The sequence below is a fragment of the Bufo gargarizans genome, chromosome 3, assembly GCF_014858855.1.
Source record: "Bufo gargarizans isolate SCDJY-AF-19 chromosome 3, ASM1485885v1, whole genome shotgun sequence".
Taxonomy (NCBI): domain Eukaryota; kingdom Metazoa; phylum Chordata; class Amphibia; order Anura; family Bufonidae; genus Bufo; species Bufo gargarizans.
In genome coordinates this window covers 29,862,290-29,888,039 of record NC_058082.1, presented here as the reverse complement: position 1 = coordinate 29,888,039, position 25,750 = coordinate 29,862,290, and the positions used below count along the sequence as shown (strand labels likewise).

At 49.2% G+C, this 25,750-nt stretch overlaps 2 protein-coding genes across 9 annotated transcripts in view; one reads left to right on the top strand and one right to left on the bottom strand.

Moving 5' to 3' along the window:
• Positions 1-6,494, top strand: part of LOC122933049 (deuterosome assembly protein 1-like) — a 42,971-nt gene extending 36,477 nt beyond the window's left edge. For all 3 annotated transcript variants that reach the window (XM_044287786.1, XM_044287787.1, XM_044287785.1), the window contains exons 12-13: positions 4,537-4,744; positions 5,645-6,494. In XM_044287786.1, the coding sequence (XP_044143721.1) occupies positions 4,537-4,744; positions 5,645-5,803 (367 nt within the window). In that variant the 3' untranslated portion in view covers positions 5,804-6,494. The remainder of the gene's footprint in view (positions 1-4,536; positions 4,745-5,644) is intronic.
• A 1,867-nt stretch (positions 6,495-8,361) lies between these two features.
• On the bottom strand, positions 8,362-25,447 carry SMCO4 (single-pass membrane protein with coiled-coil domains 4). 6 transcript variants are annotated; one of them, XM_044286805.1, is made up of 4 exons: positions 25,326-25,447; positions 15,063-15,117; positions 13,954-14,146; positions 8,362-9,045 (listed from the first exon to the last, which is right to left on the bottom strand). In XM_044286805.1, the coding sequence occupies exon 4, from the start codon at positions 8,960-8,962 to the stop codon at positions 8,783-8,785; it is 180 nt and encodes a 59-aa protein (XP_044142740.1). In that variant the 5' UTR covers positions 8,963-9,045; positions 13,954-14,146; positions 15,063-15,117; positions 25,326-25,447; the 3' UTR covers positions 8,362-8,782. The 6 variants fall into 6 exon arrangements, with proteins under 6 accessions (XP_044142740.1, XP_044142742.1, XP_044142741.1 ...); XM_044286807.1 differs by having other exon boundaries at positions 14,037-14,146; XM_044286806.1 differs by lacking the exon at positions 13,954-14,146 and adding an exon at positions 9,670-9,729.
• Positions 25,448-25,750: the final 303 nt, after the last annotated feature.

The window sequence follows — 25,750 nt, the reverse complement described above, 5'->3', positions numbered from 1 at the left end:
AACAGTATGCGTGCACTCGTCCAACGGTGCAGAAGCTGAATGTGCTCCTGGCCAAGGTGCTGGTGCTGCAGTCCCTCCCTTTCCAAGTGGTCAACTCTGAACCTTTCAGAGAACTGATGGCTTATGCCGAGCCGATGTGGAGAGTTCCAAGCCGTCATTTTGTTGCGAAAAAGGCAGTACCAGCCCTGCACACGTATGTAGAACAGAAGGTGGGCCAGTCCTTGAGCCTGTTGGTGTCTGCCAACATGCACGGCAGCGCCGACGTGTGGATCTGTAACTACGGTCAGGGACAGAGCATGTCCTTTACGGCCCACTGGGTGAATGTGGTTCCTGCACAGCTACACCAGCAACTTGGCCAGGTGACACCGCTTCCGCCTCCACGTTCTCATGCCGTTGGTCCTGCGACAATGTCCGCCTCTGCCTCCTCATCCTCCACCGTGTCCTCAGCCTTCACTGCAGGGACAATTCACAGTGCCCCTCCAGCCTACCACATGTGCAGGGCACGGCGGTGTCACGCTGTTCTGCACCTCGTTTGCCTGGGCGAACAGAACAGAGTCACACAGGGGAGGAACTGCTCCGTGTCCTTCAGCAAGAAATCGAATCCTGGCTTTCTCCACGACAACTCAAAATCGGAACCATGGTGACCGACAACGGAAAGAACATGGTGTCGGCACTGCGTCAAGGAGGACTGAGCCATGCGACCTGCATGGTGCAAGTGTATAATCTGGTTGTAAAGCGGTTCCTGAAGTCTTCCACCCATCTGAAAGACATCCTGAAAATGGCCAGGAAACTTTGTATGCACTTCGGCCACTCGCACACCCTCCTTGAGCTGCAGCGGCAGAACGGCATCCCCCAACATAGGCTGATATGCGACGTTTCCCTAGTTGGAATATCACCTTCCATATGTTGGACCGACTATACGAACAGAGAAAGGCCATCAATGATTTCCTGATGATCCAAGGAGTACTCCCCTGTGTAACTTCAATGTCAGCCAGAGGCAGCTCATGTGTGACACCTGCCGTTTGCTCAGGCCCTTTGAGGGGGCCACGTTATTTGTCAGTCGCCAGGACTATGGGATGAACGTTATTCCACTGCTTCATGTCCTGAAACAGATGCTGGTAAATCTGGCTGGTCAGGGGACTGGAGACGTGGCACCTAGATCTCACACCTAGGCCACATGAGCCCTGTGGGGGCTGAACTGGAGGAGGAGGGGGACATTGGAGCACAAGCAATGTGCAGCAAAATGGGTAGTTTTTCTACACAGGTGACAGGAGAGGAGGAGCAGGACCAGCCGGAGGAGCTACAGGGCGATGAGGCAGATGACCCAGACACACTGTGGCAGTATGCAGTGGAGATGGAGGCAGAAAGTCCCACCGAGTCACTTGCACAAATGGCCCGATGCATGCTCACTTGCTTGGGTAGTGACAACCGAATTGTCACCATTCGGCAGAGGGATGACTCCTGGCTCTCCACCTTGCTGTACCCTCGCTACCGGTCCAAAATGGGGGCTTTATTTTCACCCGCTGAGAGGGAGGACAAACTGAACTATTATAGAGACATCCACCCACCTCCACACTATGTCACTGTGCCACTCTGTAGTCTCCTCATGCTGCTCCCACCTCACCACTGTCATTGGGCCACTCTGTGGACTTCTCATGCTGTTCCCACCTCACCACTATGTCATTGGGCCACTCTGTGGACTTCTCATGCTGTTCCCACCCTCCCTACTTCATGACTGGGCTACTATTTAGCCTTTTTGGCTTGGTTGACATCATCATTTATTTGACCCTTCTTCTGATCTGTCATAAGGAAAGTAAAATGAGACGCACAACGGATCCTGTCTGTGTAGCAGCTGTAAGGCCTGTATGGTCCCATCAGAATTGGGTTATGATTTGGTAGCCAAAAACAGGAGTGGGTACAAAACACAGAAGACACGCAAATATTCCATTCACGTGTCGTCTCTGTTTTGGATCCACTCCTGTTTTTTGGGCTTTAGCACAACTGATGGATTACTGACCAAATGCTGACAGAGTGAAGGCGGATGCTCCACAGACAGGATCCGTTTTTGGGGGTTATTGTTCTGACGGATCAGAGAATGGGGAAAATAATCAGTGACATCTACATAAACTTACTGCTGACACCCTCTCCACTCTGTCGGGGGGGCTCTACTTGTATAAGCGTTTAATAGAAGAGGTTCTGTAGACATCTATGTGGAATCAGCAGACGACGGTGTAAAAGGAGTGCGCTTCTTCTTGGTGCTAACATTGACCTGTAAGGCTGAGTTCACACTTGAGTTATTTGGTCAGTTTTGGCCCCGTGACTGCCCAAATAAGTGAAGTGTGCAGTGATTCTAAGAGTTACGCCTGTCATCTGCTTGTCATACTGACTGACAGTATTGTTTCACTACCACAGCAGACTCCCTATGCGCGTTACAGCAAGGCACAGTGTTCTACACCACTATAAAGGCTCTCTGCAGCCAGGAAATAGACATTTTTTTTTTTACGTAATTTGGTGTGAATATATTCGGATCAAACCAAATTTTTCCCAAAAAATCTGGCAAAACGGCGAATTGAATTTTTTAAAAATTTGCTCATCTCTACTGGTGGCATTGGCATCAGGCAGGGGACAGAATCTCTGAATATTTTGTTGATCCAATCTCACATTACGAGGTCCAACAGGAAGATGACAGATGGGGAGATCTTCGGTGGGGTCTTCAAGCTAGAGATCTGCTGGAAAAGCATCTGAATGGTTTGACAGATGGAGGCTTTAGCTGTCACCCTGTTGGCACCCTAGTGACAGGCAGCCGGATCTATCCTCCGCTTTGCACTTATTGCTACTCCCCTTGATTGATAGCTTCCAGGCATCTCTTGTGATCATGTAATATTGTGCCTGGGCTCTAGTTTACATTATCGGCGCATGCGCAGTACATCAGCCTCTGCTTCCCCAGCAGCACAGATGACTGCGGTGTGTCCACGGATGACTTCATCCTCCCTCTGGAAATGGAGACGCTCTGCTTTGTTCGGGCAGGGGATGAAGTCATCTGCGCTGCTTGGAAAGGAGAGGCTGATGTACTGCGCATGCGCCGATAGTGTAATCTATGGCGCAGGAGCGAATTTACAGACGCTTTGTCAATGAAGGGGGGGGGGTGTCAATAGGTACAGAGCGGATGAGCAATGATGCTTTGAGGGGCTCGGGAATGGCCCTAGGTGCACTGAACACCTAATTAACATAATATAAAGTGAATTTGCTCAGGAACGGCGCAATAGAGGAACATAAATGAGGTGTCCTTATACTCAGCAGAATCAACGGTTTAATAGGGCTGATCCTGCTGACAGATGCTCTTTAATGTGTCTCATCTATACTGCATGGTAAATGCCTTAGTTGGAACTGCTGCTTTTCCTCATTCCTCCCCCAACTTAATTAATAAATGTTTACATTTTTATTTATTTTTTGCCATTAATACACTTTCTCCTGCAAAAATCAAGCCCCCACAGAGCTGCTGCAACGGGAAAATGAAAAGACTGATTCTTGGAGTGCAGTGATAAAAAAAAAAAAAAAGCTGCGTCCTTAAGGGGTTAAAACTCCTGTAAGACTGTGCTGGAAATCACGCTGCACCATCTAAGTGCAAACATCTGCATTAAAGAGGCCGGTGGCATTACACGGGCGCTCTCCATGGTTACTGAGGGACGTCGTCTGTCCGTACACAGATCTGTATGCTAATGCATCACACGGGCGTCCACAACTACACGCAGCGCGATGGGTCCCCGCCGCCTTTTAGGAAAATGAGAAATCTCGAGGCTTCCAGCGCTGACGCAGCCTGCCCTCGATTTCCACATTATTTATTCCGAGCACTTAAGATGTGCGGAGCTCAGCAGGATCCCGGGGTGAATTTGCTTTTACCATCTTTGATGGAACTTTGCTTTGTTCTTCTGAGTAATTATAGCTCAGCGCAGCAAAAGAAGTGCATCTCTGAAGGCTGCACTACAACCTCTCCTGATAGGGCACTGAGGTTCGGTAGATGATGACGATCAGTGGTCTCCAACCGGTGGATCTCCAGCTACTTCCACTAGAACTGAGGAGCCACAAGTTGGAGACCACCACCCTGGAGGAAGAGCGTGTAGGTGTCTGGAGGGTGTCATGTCCCTTCTTGGCCTCCTGAGATTCTGACATTGCAGTTCTGGGAAATCCTAAGTACGATACTCAGCAGACCACTGACTGACGTCCTCTTGGCGTGGGTTGTTCCCCCATCCACCCTGGTTGAAGGTCAGGCCTCTGCAGCAGTTTTTGGCCACATTAAAATTGCAGGTTACTGCAACGTTTCCCTAGATATTGCAATTTTTGTAAATCACCTGCAACTTTTTCAGTGAGGTCATGTGACAGATGTGGTAACCTGTAACTTTAACGTGATCAGAAGTTGTAGCCTAACGGACAGTGACTGTGCAGCTGCTTCTCCAGCAGAACCCGGGGCAGATGCCCCACTCAGTCCCATCCATGGACCATAAATGTCATCTAGTCTTTTATATTCTTTTATTTCAGATCAATCGAGGATGATGAGCAGACCCTGAAGATGGCGGATCATGACACAAATCATAATCTAAGCTGTGACCGCCTGCTACTGGACCAGGAATGTCTGGAGTACATACTGCCTCAGTTGAAGAGTCCAACTCTGGACGACCATCCTGAGATGGATTTCATCGACTTCTCCTTCCTAGTTTGTGATCAGTCAGGAGACTTTACTGCAGTGGTAAGTGGCTGTCGGGACATGCTGGGAGTTGTAGTTCTGCAGCTGCAGAGAGGGCAAGAGACCACAGAGCTATACTCATCACAACAGGCGGCTCCTTGATGGTGGGACATCTCAGAGAGGTCCACCTACCTTCCATTGCTCCGAACCCACATTTATTCTTATCCTTAGATGTTGACATAAACAATATTATTGACGTGCTGTCAATGAATGGAAATCTTCCTTTTCGTTCAGCAGAAACCCATAGGTATCCTTATCTATTGGTGACACTGAAGTGAATGATACTATTGAAATGCTTTCAGTGGAAGCCCATCTTGCCTTCTGTCTTACACATCTGACTGGGAGCTTTCCATCGGAAGTCCAGGACGGGAGAGATTTGTGTCGCTGCTGCTTTGCTCCATAGGAAATTCCTTGATATATTGTAACAAACCCTCAGCTGCGTAAAAGTAAACCTGGGTCTGTATGACAATGTTTCACTGACAGCAAGCAGTGATATTGAATTGACACCAAGTATGGTGAAATCTCTCCAAAGACCACACTTTAGACCGAGATTTTCCATTCCACCCTATTGCATACTCTTTGAGAAGACCACTTTTCAATGCACTTTTGGGTGGTCTTCTTGGCGACGGCTCGCTTTATGTTATAAAGTTGGAGGATTTTTCATTATGCCGGCTTGGTGAGGGGGGGGGGGGGGTTGAGTCCCTGGGATCAGGAGAATGAGGGACGCTCGGCCCCTCATTCTCCTGATCCTGCCGCACATATGGACCAACCCCAGAGAGCACATATGGACCAACCCCAGAGAGTACCATAGGCCCTTCACTCTTCTGGAGCAGGACCCCCAGGGATCACACTGACGACCTGTCCATGGATATTCCTGATAGACCCCTTTGTCTTGTATTTCAGCCGAGCCCAGAAGAATCCTTTGTGTCGGCGGCAGAGCGCTTCCTGCAGGAGGAGAACCGACGAGCCCTGGACTTTGAGAATCTCTTGAATTCGCACATTGAAGAACTGCAGCGATACTCTGAGCGCACGGTGAAGAGATACTCATCTCCGCTACACTGACCACCACCCACCATCTACCCGAAAGGGACGGAGCAGAGAATCCAGCTGTGGTCACGGTTTTCAAGATCTCTGCTTGCTGTCATTCAATAAAAACCCTTATTGTGTACTTCCACTAGGGTTATGTGATGGACACACCAGTATGCGGCTCGTTACAGTCCAGTTGTCAGAGGTATGTCTTGTAACGAGCTGTGATCGGGACAGATTTTTTATTTCTTTTTTTACCCCCTGGCAGTAAATAATAAAAGTTCCTATTGAGTGACAGAAAGCAGAGATTTTGAAAACCATGCAAGAGTGATACAGAAAATCTACTGTCAATTGATCTAACTTTATCATTCATAATGAATAACTTATTTACTAAAACCAGAAAACCTCGGGACCCCTGAGACATTTCCGTATGTGTTCAGTTTTTTTCCCATTGACTTGTGGGCAATAATAGGACATGTTCTATCTTTCAACGGAGCGAAAATACGGAAACAGAATGCATACGGAGTACATTCAGTTTTTTTGCGGCACCATTGAAATGAATGGTGCCGTATTCGGAACGCAAAAAACGGCCCGAAAACGGAAAAAAAACCACGGCCGTGTGAAAGAAGCCTAAAGGAAACACATTTATTAGAAAGCTGCAGAACTTTCCATTAGGGCTCATTCACGCGACCGTATATTTTTTTTCCGTTTCTGCTCCGTTTTTTTGCTCAGTTCATTTCAATGGTTCTGCAAAAAAAAAGTTACTCCGTGTGCATTCCATTTCCGTTTGTCCGTATTTCCCTTCCGCAAAAAAATAGAACATGTCCTATTATTGTCCGCATTACAGACGAGGATAGGGCGGTTCTATGAAGGGCCAGCTGTTTCGTTCCGCAAAATACGGAATGCAAACTGATGTTATCCGTATTTTTTGCGGACCGCAAAATACATAGTCGTGTGAATGATCCCTTAAACAATGATCAGACTCCGTTCTTATCCAGGTGGAGGGGACACATCTGTCCTAAGGTATTTCATGTGAGAACTGTATAATAGACGCTTTTAGATTTTTATAATATAATTTTTTACAGATATCTTAAAAAAAATATATATAATGTATAACATTAAATCTGACCTAGAGATACATCATTTTATAATGGTGATTATTTATATTGTATGTAGATGGACGCAGCTCCGGCTGTGCATAGAGTATAAGTGTCACATTTCACAAACCAAAGTCTGCAAGCGACATCAAGACGGAGTCCGTTATAAGGCACTGGGCTCCGTCGTGTGACCGATCCGGCCAGCGTTGTGCGGTTGTGACACAGGACGGAGCTCCAGTTCACATGCAGCAGAAATTTCTGTAATTGAAATTGTTCCATTTCTCTACCCTCTCGCAGCAGAATCTAAAAGCACAACCTGCGGCCCTCAATATCATTCTGTGCGGCCCCCAACCATCTGGTGACAGACATGTCTGTGTCTTGTAGCTGCTCACACGTATTTTTCATTTATTCTCCGATTCGATAGGAATCCTGGAACTAGACATTTATATTATAGACTGTATGTACACTGTCATAAGTACAGTATTTCAGTTAGTAATACACCTTTAACTTTTTTTTACTTTTGGCCCTTTGGGATTCCTTCAGCCTGAGAAAAGGTTGTGCACCCCCTGCTTTAATGTGACCAATACGCATTAAAGTAGCATTCCCATGGAAATGTTTGTTCTCTGACCTGTTAATGATGTCATCTGTAGTGAAGGTAATTTTCTTACCTGTGACTATAACCTCCCTCCTGATCCTCAGCTGTGTCATGTGATCAACTCTCTAATCTCCAACTGACACATGACAAGAAGTCTATTACTTCTCTGAGACAGAAAATGAGGTTCCCATAGGAATACATGGCTTCCTGTCCACACATAAGATGCTGTGTCATTTGGACAGTCAGAGTGCTGGTCACATGACACAGCTGAGGATCAGACAGGAGGTTATAACTCACAAATACAGTCTCTCTGGTAAGAAGATTGCCTTCACTACAGTTTACATCATGTACTGTTCTAACAGGTCAGAGAATAAAAAATGTAGTGCTACTTTAATGAAAGTGGTTGATATATTTATGCAAGTAGTTTTTTTTCTTATGGCCAATGACTGACTAAGTTTTGCAAAAAGGTTATCAATCATATTGGAACCCAATCTTTAAAGGTGGTGATCTGGGTAATCACATCGACAGGGGTCAGAGTCCAGGCATCCCTGCTGAGCAGCAGTTTCCGGGAGCCGCGGCGCTCACAGGAGGCGGTGGCTTGCCAAGCACAGCGCCACACCATGTAGAGTGGCTGTGCTTGGTATTGCAGCTCAGTCCCATTGACTTGAATGGGGCTGACCTAGGAAGAGGCTGCAGCGCTCACAGGGCACCTAGCCTCTTCTAGCAACTGATTGGGTGTTGGACCCCCACCAAAATCCAGAGGATAGGTCATTAATATTCATTCCTGGATAACCCCTTTAATATTAATGACATGTCCCCCGACCCGTTTTATATTGACCTAAATATGGGGGAAAAAGTAAAAAGCATAAACCGATGTACGTTCTAAAATATGCACAAGCAGAGGGACCAGATGTTCCATCCTTTATTCCAAAAATAAATATCAGGGGTATAGGGTACAATATATTACACGGACGTCACATATCGAGTCCTTTGGCAGCTGATACAGAATATAGCAACATTGCTGATAATCTGAATGAAGAAAGCCCGACCCCCCCCCCGATTTATTAACTACACCAATTTTTTCAGCTGGTATATTTAAGAATCATTTGTAGAAAGGCACAAGGGATTTATTTTAATTTTTTACATAAAAATTATGGCACTTTTTTCTGTTTCCCAAATGTTTTTGTTTTTACATTCAATAAAAGGACAGGTAAAAACCCTGGATGACGGGCGGTTCCTCCTTATAAACGGTCAACGTAGAAAAAGTTGCGTTTGGTTCTATTGGCACGAAGCGTTTTGTACCCATACCGATGGGAATCTGCATCACTCGATTGTGTTTGGACGGGTCGCCACGTAGACAAACACCACAATTAATGCCACCACAACGGCGAGTGTGGGAAGCACTATGGTGGTGATCTGCTGACGGGCCTCCTGCATGGCTTGTTTTCTCTCCTTCTTATCCCTGGAAGACTCCTTCTTCGGTTTGCCTTTCAATTGTCTCATTTTAGTGGTGGGATCCTCGAGGATGTCTCGCTGTAGACCAGTAAGGTGTACCAGCCGTAATATTCGGCAGACGAGCCGGAGATCTGGAAAGTGAGAAGCATAGAATTAATAATGGATGTGGTCAACAAGTCCCATATGTGCCATCAGATGAGCGCAGGAACGGTCACCGATAACTGTACTTGTTCAGTACTCAGTAGGAAAGTGTGTGCAACATCAGACCACCAGGATAGTGAACGGATAGGCGTTCATGTAACACCTACAGGTTGCACCCACACCTTGTCCACCATTCATACACAGGGTCAGTCACTGCAGAAAAGGACCCATTCCTGGTGACCCACCTCATCTAAGGCCCCATTCACATAGCTGTAGTGGGCATGTGTAGTTGGCTTCCAAGTCCGTGCCTCCGTTCAGCAAACCTGTCTTTTGCCGTATCTTGCAGATTGTGGACCCATTAAAGGCAATGGGTCTGCACCACGATGTGGAGGTCACACGGCCGAAGCCTGTGTTTGTAGTCCGCCACATGGGCACTACGGTCGTGTGAATAGGTCCTAAATGGAATAGGGTTGAGGTCTCATTTCCACATTTTTACTTTTTGCTCCAGTCAAGGCAACCAGATGGAGGTGTCCAGGGTTGTGGAGAGCCATCATAGATACCTCCATGAGGGCGTAACCTAATCCGGGTACATCCATCGTAATAGTAAAAAATACCAGCACATAGAAGTCTTCAAACCGTCCTCCTCCCTCAAGTGACATCAGTTACCTGGGCAGCTGGGTGACAAAAAAAAAATAATGTCACTACTACAGTTCCCTCGTGGGTGGCCATCCAGGTTCTATAAATGACCAATCTCGAGAGCGCTTAAATGCTCATTCGCATATGGATTAAAAATACTTTTTCTTCAGAATTAGGCAATGGATCATGCACACGACCATGTGTGCCCGTGCTGTAGACTGCAAATAGCAGCCCGCAACGCACGGCCACCGTCCATGTGCACGCCATTTGCAGATGCAGACCCACTGAATGGATTTGCGCTCCACACTAAAAAATAATAATAGGACATGTTCTATCATTTTGCGGTGCGGAGGCACAGACTGAAATCCCACAGAAGCGCTCCGTAGTGGTTCTGATCAGTGCCTCCGCTCCGTATCTTGAGGACTGCGGACCCATTCAAGTCGTTGGTTGACACAGGGTGCACACGGCCAGTGCCCGTATATTGTGGACCCGCTGTTTGCGGTCCACAATACAGGCAACGGGGCACACACGCTCGTGAAAGGTATATTTAAAGCTACAGGAACCAATGTTAAAGGGGTTGTCCACCCCCCGCTGATCAGCTCTTTGTACTGGCGCTGCTTTCTCTTCATTGTTTAGCTTCTTGCTCAGTATTAACTTGAATAGGAAGGAGCCGTCCCATAGAAGTGAATGGAGAAGCCATACTTGTAGTTATACCTGCTCACTACTGCGATATCAATGGCGAGGAGGAAAACAATGAAGAGAAAGCAGCGCTCGCTTGTACCAACAGCTGATTGGCAGGGGTGTCGGACACCAAACCCCCCCCAGTTAAATATTGACCTATCCTGAGGATAGGTCATCAATATAAATAAAGCGGACAACCCCTTTAATAAGTGCAGTCTCAGACTCTGCAGTGAAGACGCTCAGACTTCTAATTTACAACACATCAGCATACAAGGGGTCAAACATTATTAGTGACAACTAATGAATGACCTGTAAACTAGGCCTTAAAGGGTTTCTACCACTTGCATATCACATATTTGGTGATCAGACACTAGCGATCCGCTAGTGTCTGATGTAGCTTACAAGCTAATTATTACCTTAATCCGTTCGGCCCATACCTCAAAAAAAGCACTTATATCTTTATGCAAATGAGCCTCTAGGTGCTATGCAGGCGTTTTTCCAGCACCTAGAGGCTCCGTCTACCTTTCAGTTTGCCGCCCATCGCCTCGCTCCAGCACGCCCATCTCTTACCGTATTCGATCCTCCCCCTGCTTCTGCCTTCAGAAATCCCGCGCCTGCGCCGTTCGTCGCGGCATTCGGAGGCATTCGGCGCAGGCAATGTCTGACCGCTCCGTGCTCAGACATTTCCACTGCGCCTGCGCCGATGCAGTGGAAATGTCTGAGCACGGAGCGGTCAGACATTGACTGCGCCTGCGCCGAATGCCGCGACGAACGGCGCAGGCGCGAGATTTCAGAAGACAGAAGCAGGGGGAGGATCGAATAGAGTTGAAGATGGGCGTGCTGGAGCGAGGAGCTGGGCGGCAAACTGCAAGGTAGACGGAGCCTCTAGGTGCTGGAAAAACGCCCGCATAGCACCTAGAGGCTCATTTGCATAAAGATATAAGTGCTTTTTTTGAGGTATGGGCCGAACGGATTAAGGTAATAATTAGCTTGTAAGCTACATCAGACACTAGCGGATCGCTAGTGTCTGATCACCAAATATGTGATATGCAAGTGGTAGAAACCCTTTAATCCTCCTCCAAATCCAAGGAAATGGCTCTCCGCAGAGCTGCATTAAATATTCAGAGCTGTAATCCTACATAACTAAGCTATAAATAATGTATACGCGGCCTGGTTGTGCACGGAGGGATGAGATTAATCATTATCCTAGATGTGATGCTCTGTGATAAAGCACAAAGTCTATTTCAAGACGGCCAACAATGAAACGAGCTGGCTGGACGGATACCATCAATGGCGCAGATCTTTCCAGCCATATACTGACTCCCACCAATCTTCTGGACAAGCATGGACCCAATCCTTCTATGGAGATCACTGATCTCTATGGCAAGATGTCTGCACTGGACACCCACAACTTTCATGGTGGGTACCAAGATCTTGAATGTTCATTGCTTTTGTGAAGGCCTACTCAACAGGAACGTTGCCTTCTACTGTCTCAAACATTGGGTGGAGAAGATGACCTTTACCGTACTATGTGTCTCCATGGTTAGACTATAAAGAAAACCCCCGTGCATAGTGAGATCCTGCAGTCTGTAGATATGGAGACACATAGACCTGCATAGGAGCTGTAGACACAAAATGGTAGAAGAGTTTTAAGCTGAGACCATCTGTTTGATTAGACCAACCCTTTATCCAGACCAGATAACCTCTGGTAAACTAGCCTTCTTCTCTGGAAGGACCAGCCCTGGAGAAAACCATTTTTGAAAGCAACGTTGGACAGTTGTGTCAAAGAGGTTTTACTGGTTTCATTTGTAGGCCATACTGTGTTACTGGGGAGTACAATCTCATTCATTCCAAAATCAGCCTCCTTGAAGAGCTGGTCAAGAGACAACCTCCTTGATTGACAGGGCCAGGCGATGTCATCTTGCTCCGGGTAATGAGTACTTGAGCAGAGCAGATGCCAACTGTGCATGCGCCCCTGACATCTGGGTACATCTGGAAGTGTAGCGGCACATGCACAGTCGGCATCAGTGCTGCTCAGGCAGTTGCAGCAGAGCCTCGGCGCTTGCGATGCTACTCAGAGCAATGGCACAGCAGCGAGACTGACGGGGGAAGACGAGATGTTTGGCCCTTCCTTCAAGGGGAAGTCTCTACAGCAACATAGCCAGCTCCTGAACAAAAAGGTCTATGGAGAGAGGAGGGAGGAAGTGCAGAGAGATACAGACACGTTGCACATAAAAGTCTACAGAGAAGGGGAGGAGTGAGCTGCCAGTAGAAGAAAGAAGCATTTTTTCTGACAAGCTATATTATAAAGTTTCTTCTATTCACCTGTACTACTGATTTAGTACAGAGACCATTCAAACACTGATGAGTTAATCCTCAGACTCCTGCCCCATAAATCAACCAACCTGTAATCAAATATGGTGTCTGCCACGATTAGCATCGAATACATTTTTTTTTTTTTTTACTGCACTCCCTCATATGCTTCATTATGGTTATAAATTCTTTAAAATAAAGTATTCTTGAAAGGAAGACAGAAATTTTTATGATTTATGGCTACAAAATATATTTTTAAGAAATTATTCCGTACAGAGTGATTTATCTCGGTACAGGCTTACAAGGGAAATTCTTAAGTCCTTTTGTCTTCGGAAACATTTGTTTTCTCGGCGACTAAATCCGCAGTTTCTGTCTCGCATTCCCGTTAGTCTGTGGTTTCAGCAACGGCCTTGAGCTGGAGCACGGCGGTGGCGGGGGATACGGGTGCGCCATTTACTTTACTAGAATAAGCTATTTTACAGACAAAACCTCTTGACAAGGTAGAGGGAGCACCCGACACAGCAAGCATGGAGAGAGGGAAAAAAATCTGCACTTTCTAAGGGTACTTTCACACTTGTGTTGTTTGATTCGGGCAGGCAGTTCCGTTGCCTGAACTGCCTGCCTGATCAGGCAAACTGTATGCAAACGCATATAATTTTTTCTGACTGATCAGGCATTTTCCAGACTGATCAGTCTGAAAAATGTCTGATCAGTCAGAAAAATGCATTGCAATACCGGATCCGTTTTTCCGGTGTCATCCGGAAAAATGGATCCAGTATTTATTTATTTTAACATTTTTAAAAGGTCTGTGCATGCGCAGACTGGAATACTGGATCCGTCAATTTGAATGCTGGATCCGGCACTAATACATTCCTATGGAAAAAAAATGCCGAATCAGGCATTCAGGCAAGTCTTCAGGTTTTTGGGCCGGAGATAAAACCGCAGCATGCTGAGGTATTTTCTCCGGCCAAATACCGTAAGAGTGACTGAACTGAAGACATCCTGATCGGATTGCTCTCCATTCAGAATGCATGGGGATAAAACTGATCAGTTATTTTCCGGTATTGAGCCCCTAGGACGGAACTCAATGCCGGAAAAGAAAACACGCTAATGTGAAGGTACCCAATGTTGAACGTGATGGACATGAATGGCACGTGACCACTGAGGCCAGGACTTGGCGGCTCCGCCTATTCAAACGAACAGGGCTGAGTGATAAAGGGGAGCGGACGCAATGTTTATATAACCCAGCCGCATTAACTCTAACTTACAAGGTTTTAAATGGCGACGTTCATCCTCCTAAAACGTACGTATAGTTAACCCATTGGTTTTCCGCTCTCAGAAATCTTTTCACCTTTGAGAATTCAGCACAATTTCATTTCTAGGACACCTTTTCCCCACGAGCAATGACAGTTTTTATCTTTTTTCCTCTCATTACACGGTAATTGGCGGAGATATTGATTTCTGGGGGGAAAATACAGGATCGGGAGGAGAAGTGAAATAAAACGCCGGAGGCCGGTACTTTATAGGTGCAGGAAACATTCATAAGATCCAATCATTAACACATTAGTGACCTTCCCCCATCCCTTAAAGGGGTTTTCCTAAAAGGATGTTTGTACATTCCCCACCCCTTCAGCCAGCAGTACCTCCCCACCACCATGTGGCCCCCCAGGCTGTCTTCACTGGACTTCCGATCCCCATCTGTAACCTTCCGCATGGCCGGAGTCATGCACACTGCTGCAGGCAATGACTGACCTCAGTGGTGCGATGTCTCCAAGCAGCAGATCACTGCTGGGTCATTGGCTGCAGCAGTGCTCGTGATCCTGTCCATGCTAAAGTTTATAGACAGGGACCATAAGTCCAGTGAAGACAGATGAAGTGAAGGGGGGGGGGGTTAAAAATAAATAAAAATATGGTTGTCTTAAAGGGGTTGTCTCATCTCCGACAATGGGGGCATATCGCTAGGATATGCCCCCATTGTCTGATAGGTGCGGGTCCCACCGCTGGGACCCGCACCTATATCGAGAATGGAGTGGACAAAGTGGTGGGTAGAGGACTCCGGTCCGGACACCACCAAGTGCTCTCTCCATAGAAGTGAATAGAAGCGCACCGCGCATGACTGGCCACCACTCCCATTCACTTCTATGGGCCCGATGGAAATAGCCGGCAATTATTGGCAGCCCCATAGAAAATGAATGGAGACAACCCACGTCTAAAGAGATCCCCTGCTCGGAACCTCGCTTTCTAGGACTCCTTTCAGACTGCGTCAGATATATGCATCAGGAACAGCGCCACACCTGTCCATGGGTTGTGGCTGGTATTGCAGCTCGGTGGGCAGGCTGGTATCTGCATGCATTAGTTCACCTTTAAGTATCCCTACCTTCAGGTTATCGACCTCTTGATCTTCTCCCAACGTCCCGGTCCTTTACCGCCGCCTGTAATGGAGAAGCAGGTTCACTACTCAGTGGTGCAGACCGCACAGGGGACGTCCATTCATTTTATATATAATGACCCCCCACTGGGATAAGCGGATTCAGTGGGGATCTGCACTGCGGGAACAATACTGGAGACCCCTCATCAGAAGGTAAGAGAAGCGGACATTTCTTAATGACACATCAGATATTTCGCTTGGCGTGCCGAGATCAAGGTCATGGACTTGCAGAAGAAAGATTCTTCTTGACCATCTGGAAGATCATCAGTAAATATGAAGTTTGGCTCGTCCTTCACCTGGAGGTTTAGAATGGAGCCATCAGAACTTCATGGGTGCCAACAGTCTCTAAGAGCAATGGGGGCGTTGCCGTTACACCTAGAGATTCTGCTCTCTCTGCAATGGCCACGGCCTTTCCACTTTGATTGACAGGACCAGGCAGTGCAAATGTGATCACGTCTGGCCCTGTCAAAGTAGAGACAGCGCGGCAGTTGCAGAGAGAGCAGAGCTTCTAGGAGTAACGGCAACGCCCCCGTTGCTCCTAGAGGCTTATTTGCATATATCAAAACATAATTTCTCAGCAATGCGGGCACATATGGACATGGGACCAACACAGATGCCTTCAGCTGCCAAACGCACATGTAACAGGTCAGCCGGTGTCATAGGTTCAAAACTGCTGACAGATGCCCTTTAAAAGAACACTGAACAGAAAATAAAAAAACACTATTCTGCTGGTGCAGTCACTGTGTACATACATTACTTATCCTGCACTGATCCTGTATTATACCCCAGAGCTGCACTCACTATTCTGCTGGTGCAGTCACTGTGTACATACATTACTTACCCTGTACTGATCCTGTATTATACCCCAGAGCTGCACTCACTATTCTGCTGGTGAAGTCACTGTGTACATACATTACTTATCCTGCACCGATCCTGAGTTACATCCTGTATTATACTCCAGAGCTGCACTCACTATTCTGCTGGTGCAGTCACTGTGTACATACATTACATTACTTATCCTGTACTGATCCTGAGTTACATCCTGTATTATACTCCAGAGCTGCACTCACTATTCTGCTGGTGAAGTCACTGTGTACATACATTACTTATCCTGTACTGATCCTGAGTTACATCCTGTATTATACTCCAGAGCTGCACTCACTATTCTGCTGGTGGAGTCACTGTGTACATACATTACTTATCCTGTACTGATCCCGAGCTGTATACTCCAGAGCTGCACTCTATTCTGCAGACACACAGAACCAAGCTGAGTAACAGTCCACAGGCCATGTTCACACCTCGTTCAGTGAGTACTTTGTGTATATTCCACCCAATGGATCATTAGAGGTCACAAAGGGTTGTAAAACAGCACACATACCAGCTTACCTTTATTCACTAACCAACTAGTAACTAGTCCAAAACACAATGTAAAAAGACCATGATGAGAAAGCCGACCACCATCAGTTAATTCAGCCGGTTTTCACCTGAGCTTCAATTTTAAGTCCAGACAGGAAGGTCTTCAATAACTGATTAAAGAAGTTCCCCCCCCCCCCCCCCCCTCATCTTAGAAATTTATGGCACAGAAAAAAAGAATATGGAATCCTAATAAAGACCAATTAAAAAAATGATTTTTAGATCAAAATAAATACAATAATAAAAATAATAATAAAAATCCCACAAAGGTGAACATAGCCTTTAAGTGTTCTGAGGGTGGGCCCTAGCCACTTGGTGCACCTTATGTCCTCTGCTCTGCTTCCCTGGACACTCCCTTTACCACTTGATTGACAGGGCCAGGCATCCAGGTGGAGGGGGGGAGTGTCCAGGGAAGCATAGCAGAGGAACTAAGGTGCACCAAGTGGCTAGGTCCTCCCTCAGTGCACTTTAGCCCTAATTGGCATATTTGAAAAAAAAAAAAAAATGCATCAACGAATTGGAGGAAGAAATATATGGTTTTACGTAAGCATGGTTAGCCCTTCCAGGCATTATAGCTGGTTTAAAAGGGTTGATCCTGCTGACAGATGTCCTGAGGAATTCATTTACCATGGCAATGCTATAACCTGTATGGGTCATAGAAAGGGAGACACCCCCCCGCCCCATCCCATCATATCCATAGGTGCTAAAAGGGTCTAGGGACTGGGGCTGTCCTCATGGGAAAAAAACAAACAAAAAAAAAAAAAACTTCAGTTTCAGGTAGGTCTGTAGAAAGAAAAAAAAAAAGTGCTTTGTTCTTTTTTTATTTTTATTAAGTTTTAAAAACTTCCCTGGGAGCAGCCATATTGGAGGCTCAAACGCTCCCCGGCCTCTGTTAATCCTGAATGCGTGCAAATCTTCCGCGCATGCACTGTCCCACATGTCTGGTGCATGCGCAGAGAAGCGCTGATGCCGGGAGCTGTACACCTAGTTTTACCGTGCAGGCGCCCTGGAGGAGTCAGATGTGCGAGGTGTGGAGAAGTGAGGAGATGATACTGCACTCCACCAAAACATACAATCAAGGGACAGGAGGAATTATGTGGGAGCGGCGACCATGACTTGCTGGATGCAAGAGTCAGCCTACTGGACTTGACAGTGCTCATGAGCAGAAGGCGGGAGCGGGGAAGAAAGTTAGTATTCTCTGCAAACATGAAACATAAAACCAGAACAACGGCATTATCGGGGGCAACGTGCTTGAAATGATAAGGTAGTGTGCATGGCTAACTGTGGAATATCTTGACGGGTGCCCTTTAAATCTTATACCTTCTTTCTACTGACGAGATGACTCTGCTAAACTGTCTCAGTCTATACAGCAAAGCTGAGAAGAGACGTTCAAAAAAAGAGGAAATGCCGGGCCTATTGTGTGAGCAATATAAATGGAAAATGTTAATAAAAGAAAAAACACTGGCCCAGATTCACTAATGATCCATCCAGATAATTAACCGGCGCCCACCTTCTGCTTTGGGCCGCATATGGAGATTTAATGCCAGCTGGCCGATGCCGCAGCATAATATAGCTGTTCAATGCTGGCGCATTTCGGTCTAATGGACAGTCCAGCGTACAGTTCATGCTGCTCGTAAGTATTTAGCTGTAGACACAGGAGATAAGATTGTGGCAGAGGTCGGCTCATGAGCCCTGGGATCGCGGCCCAGAACCAACAGACAGAAGGCGCAAAACAAGAAGAAAGAAATATCAAGGTTAAAGTGAAAAGCCGGCGCAATGTAATTTACCGCTTCAGCAACCCAGAGACAGCGGCTACAGGCAAAATGTGGACGTAGCGGTTACATCAACAGAAGAGAACTACTCAACCCATCCTGTTATAAAGAGCAATAGAAAGATTGTGTAAAAGTTGCATGACGGCGTCAACTTCCCTGACCTGCGAGGATAATAAACTTGCGATTACTGATGCACCGAAAATCAACTGCTCAGTGTCCTCTGCATCCTGCCCTAGACACCTCTGGTCCCTTTGGTTGTTCTAGTCTCTGTCCTTGAAAAATAGAAGAGCGCCCTCTAGAGGGACCAAGGGGCAAGCAAGTGGCCATAGATATTCAAGGAGTTTTAAAGGGGTGTTCCCACCTGCACACTGACGGCATATCCACCTCTGGCGCCCGCTCCGTTTTGCGCCGTGGAAACTTCCTACAATAGCCAAGTGCGCTGATCAGCAATTTTCGCAACTCCCACAGAAGTGAATGTAGAGCGCGGCTCACGCACGGCCTCCACTCTCTTCATGGTGGCAAAAGATGGGGCCTCGTTTTGGACATAGGATCAGGTCCCAGAGGTGGGACTGAACCTACTAGACATCTATGCCATATCCTATGAACAACCCCTTTAAGAAATTAGCAAAAAAAAAATAAAAAAGGGTCTTTTTTCCCCCTCCAGAAACACGCGTTTCGTACTGCAGTCCAGCTTCAGCAGACCCTTCTTGTACAACCCCCTTACATCAGACTGCTCCCATGGAGGAGAACAAGGATCCAACACGTTTGCCGTTACCCGTTCAGTGAATGTGGGGCTGGGGGGGAGGAGGGGGGCACAATCTTCAGTACACAGACTTCTTAAAGGGACACTAAACAGGGAACAATTTTTCCCCCACCGTCTGTCAGTCTGCAGGATGTTCCATAGGTTCCTAGAGATCTTGTAGAAGTCTTGCACAGGACACAGGGGGTGGAGCTTAATCTTTCTGTCCTGCTGCAGACAAAGCAGAGGGGGAGGCTCCTGCTGCAGACAGAGCAGAGGGGGAGGCTCCTGCTGCAGACAGAGCAGAGGGGGAGGCTCCTGCTGCAGACAGAGCAGAGGGGGAGGCTCCTGCTGCAGACAGAGCAGAGGGGGAGGCTCCTGCTGCAGACAGAGCAGAGGGGGAGGCTCCTGCTGCAGACAGAGCAGAGGGGGAGGCTCCTGCTGCAGACAGAGCAGAGGGGGAGGCTCCTGCTGCAGACAGAGCAGAGGGGGAGGCTCCTGCTGCAGACAGAGCAGAGGGGGAGGCTCCTGCTGCAGACAGAGCAGAGGGGGAGGCTCCTGCTGCAGACAGAGCAGAGGGGGAGGCTCCTGCTGCAGACAGCTGTCTTACAGCCAGACACAGGACAGTGAGGAGGAGGAGGGGGGACACGGCTGCTCTCCAGGGGCACATAGATTAAGAATCTTTCCCTGTAGATTGTATTTTACCTGTTATCATTCATTTATAGAATAAATCTTAGATTTGGTATTAACCAGAAGAAAGGGACCTAGTGACCCCCATTCTCTATATGCATGATGGGAGTATAAGAATGGAGTCCTCAGGACTTCTCCCATCTGATCCAACATTATCACCTTTCATATGGATAAACTTTCCAAAACTACAACACTAGTGGACTATCCTGGTCAGTCAGCTGAATGAAGAGGCTGCAGTGCTGTACAACACTATGACTTGCTTGTGGCTGTGCCTGGTACTGCAGCCGAGTCCAACTTACCAGAACAGGACCGCGCTGCAGTACCGGGCTCAGCCACTGCTGTATGTATGGCGCTGTGTCTGGGTAAGCAATGGCAGGACGGTGCACCACGCCCGCTGATTGGTGGGGGCGCTGAAAGAGAGACCCCAACCGAATCTCAGGGCAGGTCATCGATTTAACAGCCCTGGAAAACCCCTTTAACGTCAGGGTGCCCTTTAAGAGACACACACACGATGCATCCGGCCGTAGACCTGCTCGCGCTGATGAATCAACGATAAAAATAGAGAAGAAGTGATTAATCTACAGGAGCGATCGCATCAATCCGGGCCGTCAGCAAATATAGACAGTGATGAATCCCGAAATCCGGGACCCCATCATCGTTACCAGCTCCGTCCACAACACAACGGGCGAGGTGATCACATCCCGCCAGCCGATCCCAAGGACAGACTATCAATATAAGGGCTCATGCACACAAACATTTTTTTTCCGCGTCCATTCAGTTACTCCGTGAGCATTCCGTTTCCGTATGTCCATTCCGCAAAAAGAAATAGAACATGCCCGCATCACGGACAAGGATAGGACTGTTCTATTAGGGGCTAGCTGTTCCTTTCCGCAAAATACAGAATGCACACAGACGCCATCTGTATTTTTTGCGGACCGCAAAACATATACGGTCGTGTGCATGAGCCCTAAGAGAAACAGAAAACCCCTTTAAAGGGAACCTGTCACCTGGATTTTGTGTATAGAGTTGAGGACATGGGTTGTTAGACGGCCGCTAGCACATCCGCAATACTCAGTCCCCATAGCTCTGTGTGCTTTTATTGTGTATACAACCGATTTGATACATATGCAAATTAACCTGAGATGAGTCAGAGCTTGAAAATATGACTCTTCTCTGGTCACACAAGTAAGATATGACTCTTTTATGTTAATTTGCATATGTATCAAATCGGTTTTTTGACACAATAAAAGCACACAGAGCTATGGGGATTGGGTATTGCGGATGTGCTAGCGGCCATCTAGCAACCCATGTCCTTAGTTCTATACCCAAAATCCCGGTGACGGGTTCCCTTTAATTAAAGCTGCCATATCCATTAGAGCAGGGGCGGGGAACCTGCGGCCCAAGGGCCGTATGCGGCCGGCAGGATCATTTCATGTGGCCCCCGACCTGAACAGATTGTGAATATGCTAATAACCGCTTCCATTATGGAAGACGTCACTAGCCTGCGGGAGGCACAGGAAGGCGAGAACAGCGCATTGCTAGCTCTACTCACCTTCCCTGGTCTTCTTCCAGGCCCCGCTCTGTGTCCTGACACGTACAGCGTCGGGATGTAGTGCACGTAGATGCGCACTATGACCTGACGCTGTGCGCTGTCAGGTCACAGTACAGCGCAGCGAGAAGAAGACCAGGAAGGGTAAGTGACTGCCAAGAGGCAGCACCCTCTGTTGCTGGAGAGGTAAGTTTATTTCTTTATTTTAAACGTCTGATCTGAGGTCTGATGGGGTCTGATGAGGGTCTGGTCTGAGGCGGGTCTGGTCTGAGGCTTGGGGGTCTGATGAGGGTCTGGTCTGAGGCTTGGGGGTCTGGTCTGAGGCTTGGGGGTCTGATCTGAGGCTCGGATCTGATCTAAGGCTGGGGAGGGTCTGGTCTGAGGATGGGGGTCTGATCTGAAACTAGGGAGGGTCTGATCTGAGGCTGAAGTAGACTGGGGGGTCTCATAGGAGGCTAATGAAGGCTGGGGAGGGTCTGAGGCTGAAAAGGGACAAAGGCAGGAAGAGTAAAAGCTGGTTGAGCCCCTCTCTGGACCCCCGGGGGTTTAGCTTGGCTGCCATTAATGCCAAATAAAGAACTAAATATGTAACATTCTGAACTTAAAAATTAGACCGCTATGTGTGGTCAAAATGGCGCCTGTACTATATATATATAGCGCAGGCGCCAGTTTATGCTGCAAAAATACAGCGCTCTAGATTTTATTTTAATTGAAGCGCAATTTCTGTAACTTACCTCTAAGTCAGTGATATGTTTGACTACACCAACCAGTCACAGCAGCAGCCGACGACCATCTAATGCGTGCGGAGGCCTCCCGACAAGATACAGATCAGGCTGAGGCATTTCAACATGCCTGATCCTTTTGTTCCTGGAAAGATAAGCCACCGCTAAAGGTGTCTGGCGGCGGCGGCGGCGTTCTCCCCTCGTCATATGTGGGCACACGCATGCTCGGATGAACAGGTAGTGCATGTGTACGGGGGGAGGGTTTGAAGACCCAAGTCGGCCAAATAAGTGTCCTGCTGACGGGCATCCTGTGTACAGACAGTCAAAGGCCTCATGCACACGACCGTTGTGTCCATTGTTCCGTTTTCCGTGATTTTCTGCTGACCCATTGACTTTCAGTGGGTCCGTGGAAAACTTGGCTAATGCACCGTTTGTCACCCGCGTCCGTGTTTCCAGTCCGTCAAAAAAATATGACCTGTCCTATTTTTTTTTCACGGACAACGGTTCGCGGACCTATTCAAGTCAATGGGTCCGTGAAAAAGCACGGAGGCACACAAGATTGCCATCCGCGTCCATTTATTTCCTATCATTTGCATGGCAAACTTGACTTAGATTTTTTTTTTCCACTTTCCTTCATATCTGGTGATCCTCCAAAAATCAAGGAAAACACACGGAAACGGATCACGGAACAACGGAACCCCGTTTTGCGGACCGTGAAAAAATACTGTCATGTGCATGAGGCCTAAGGCTGAGGTCACATCTGGGCTGGTGGCTCTGGTGCGTGCATGGACTCCGCTCCATCACCAGCTCGGCGCCTCTCTGCTCCTGCATTCTCTGCGCAGATCACGCAGCGTTTTACCGACGACGGGACTGAGCCTTGCAGAAGGACCGCTCGTCTTCCCTGCCGGATGTTACAACTGAACACTTCCTATGGTCAAAGTCTAAACTTTTTATGTACAGAAGAGTATCTCTGAACTGCAGTACCAGGCACAGCCAACAGACAGGAGTGGCGCTGTGTCTGCAAAAAAACAAAAAACTTTTCTGCCTGCAAGAAGCCACCACTAGAGGGAGCTAATCAGGTAGTCGCAGGCAGGTCGGCCTCAGACCACTGCTGACCATGGGTTCCACAGCCTAGTAGTATTCCTGAACTCCAAAACGGGGGACAGCGCTGGTATAAAAGCCGCCCCAGAGCTTAAAGGGGTTGTCCAAAGTTATAGGTGTCCACAGGATACAGAGGAGCGCAGTGCTCAGCTATTCCCATACAGATGAATGTAGTGGCAGCCAGAGTCATGAATGACAAATCTTCCATATCACATTTGGTGCATAACCAGGCAATTCTGGGAAAGCTAAGCGACGACCCCCGTCAGTCCCGGTGGCAGACGACCCCCGTCAGTCCCGGTGGCCGACGACCCCCGTCAGCCGCCCGTCAGTCCCGGTGGCCGACAACCCCCGTCAGTCCCGGTGGCCGACAACCCCCGTCAGTCCCGGTGGCCGACAACCCCCGTCAGTCCCGGTGGCCGACAACCCCCGTCAGTCCCGGTGGCCGACAACCCCCGTCAGTCCCGGTGGCCGACAACCCCCGTCAGTCCCGGTGGCCGACAACCCCCGTCAGTCCCGGTGGCCGACAACCCCCGTCAGTCCCGGTGGCCGACAACCCCCGTCAGTCCCGGTGGCCGACAACCCCAGTCAGTCACACGTCAGTCCCGGTGGCCGACAACCCCCGTCAGTCACACGTCAGTCCTGGTGGCCGACAACCCCCGTAAATCACACGTCAGTCCTGGTGGCCGACAACCCCCGTCAATCCTGGTGGCCGACAACCCCCGTCAGTCACACGTCTGTCCTGGTGGCCGACAACCCCAGTCAGTCACACGTCAGTCCTGGTGGCCGACAACCCCCGTCAGTCACACGTCTGTCCCGGTGGCCGACAACCCCCGTCAGTCCCGGTGGCCGACAACCCCCGTCAGTCACACGTCAGTCCTGGTGGCCGACAACCCCCGTCAGTCACACGTCTGTCCCGGTGGCCGACAACCCCCGTCAGTCCCGGTGGCCGACAACCCCCGTCAGTCACACGTCAGTCCTGGTGGCCGACAACCCCCGTCAGTCACACGTCTGTCCCGGTGGCCGACAACCCCCGTCAGTCCCGGTGGCCGACAACCCCCGTCAGTCACACGTCAGTCCTGGTGGCCGACAACCCCCGTCAGTCACACGTCAGTCCTGGTGGCCGACAACCCCCGTCAGTCACACGTCAGTCCTGGTGGCCGACAACCCCAGTCAGTCACACGTCAGTCCTGGTGGCCGACAACCCCCGTCAGTCACACGTCAGTCCTGGTGGCCGACAACCCCCGTCAGTCACACGTCAGTCCTGGTGGCCGACAACCCCCGTCAGTCACACGTCAGTCCTGGTGGCCGACAACCCCCGTCAGTCACACGTCAGTCCTGGTGGCCGACAACCCCCGTCAGTCACACGTCAGTCCTGGTGGCCGACAACCCCCGTCAGTCACACGTCAGTCCTGGTGGCCGACAACCCCCGTCAGTCACACGTCAGTCCTGGTGGCCGACAACCCCCGTCAGTCACACGTCAGTCCTGGTGGCCGACAACCCCCGTCAGTCACACGTCAGTCCTGGTGGCCGACAACCCCCGTCAGTCACACGTCAGTCCTGGTGGCCGACAACCCCCGTCAGTCACACGTCAGTCCTGGTGGCCGACAACCCCCGTCAGTCACACGTCAGTCCTGGTGGCCGACAACCCCCGTCAGTCACACGTCAGTCCCGGTGGCCGACAACCCCCGTCAGTCACACGTCAGTCCCGGTGGCCGACAACCCCCGTCAGTCACACGTCAGTCCCGGTGGCCGACAACCCCCGTCAGTCACTGTAGTAGCCCTAGTTCTTCCCACACCGGTTGTCAGACAGCTTTCCCGCCCCTAAAGGACTTTACAGAACATTGTAGAAGTTTCTTCCCGGACTCGGGACCTGCTCCGGACACTGAGGACATAAGGGGGTCTCCCAGGAACTGCCGCATCCAGGACAGGAGCTCAGGGGCAGCAGAGCCGACACCTCCCGCTACTTACCTGGTTGTCGGCAAAGTTGTCAGCGGGCAGTGAGGACACAGGGGGAGGCACAAAACTGTGCGACAAAATAACTTTCCCCAAACTATGCGACCCCCTGTCCCAGACGTCCCCGGTCCGAGCAGCGGGACCCCCGCCCGGATCTGCCCCCACGTAACTTCTACCGCTGCCCCGAGCCCCATGCAGCACCCCCCGGGTCACCCCGCCGCCACCCCCCGGGCTCCCCGGCCCCTGCAGTGTGCGCAGCGCCGGATCCCTCACCTCCTGCTTCTCAGCCTGGTCCCAATAAGCAGTCCATGAGAAGAACCTCCACAGCGGAGGACCGAGACTACAACTCCCGGCATGCTGAGCGGCGGCTTCAAAGAGAGAACAACTTTATTAGGCGGGGACAGCTGACGTGGCTGAGCGAGCGGCGGAGGCCACGCCCACCTCCACTCTGCACAATCTGCGGCTGCGGCAGAGCTCGAGAGATTCCTGGGGATGTAGAGAGGAGAAGATACAGAGTGAGGAGAGAGAGACAGAGAGGGGATGTAGAGAGGAGAGAGAGAGAGTGAGGAGATGAGAGCGGAGAGAGAGAGTGAGGAGATGAGAGCGGAGAGAGAGAGTGAGGAGATGTAGAGAGGAGAGAGAGTGAGGAGATGAGAGCGGAGAGAGAGAGTGAGGAGATGAGAGCGGAGAGAGTGAGG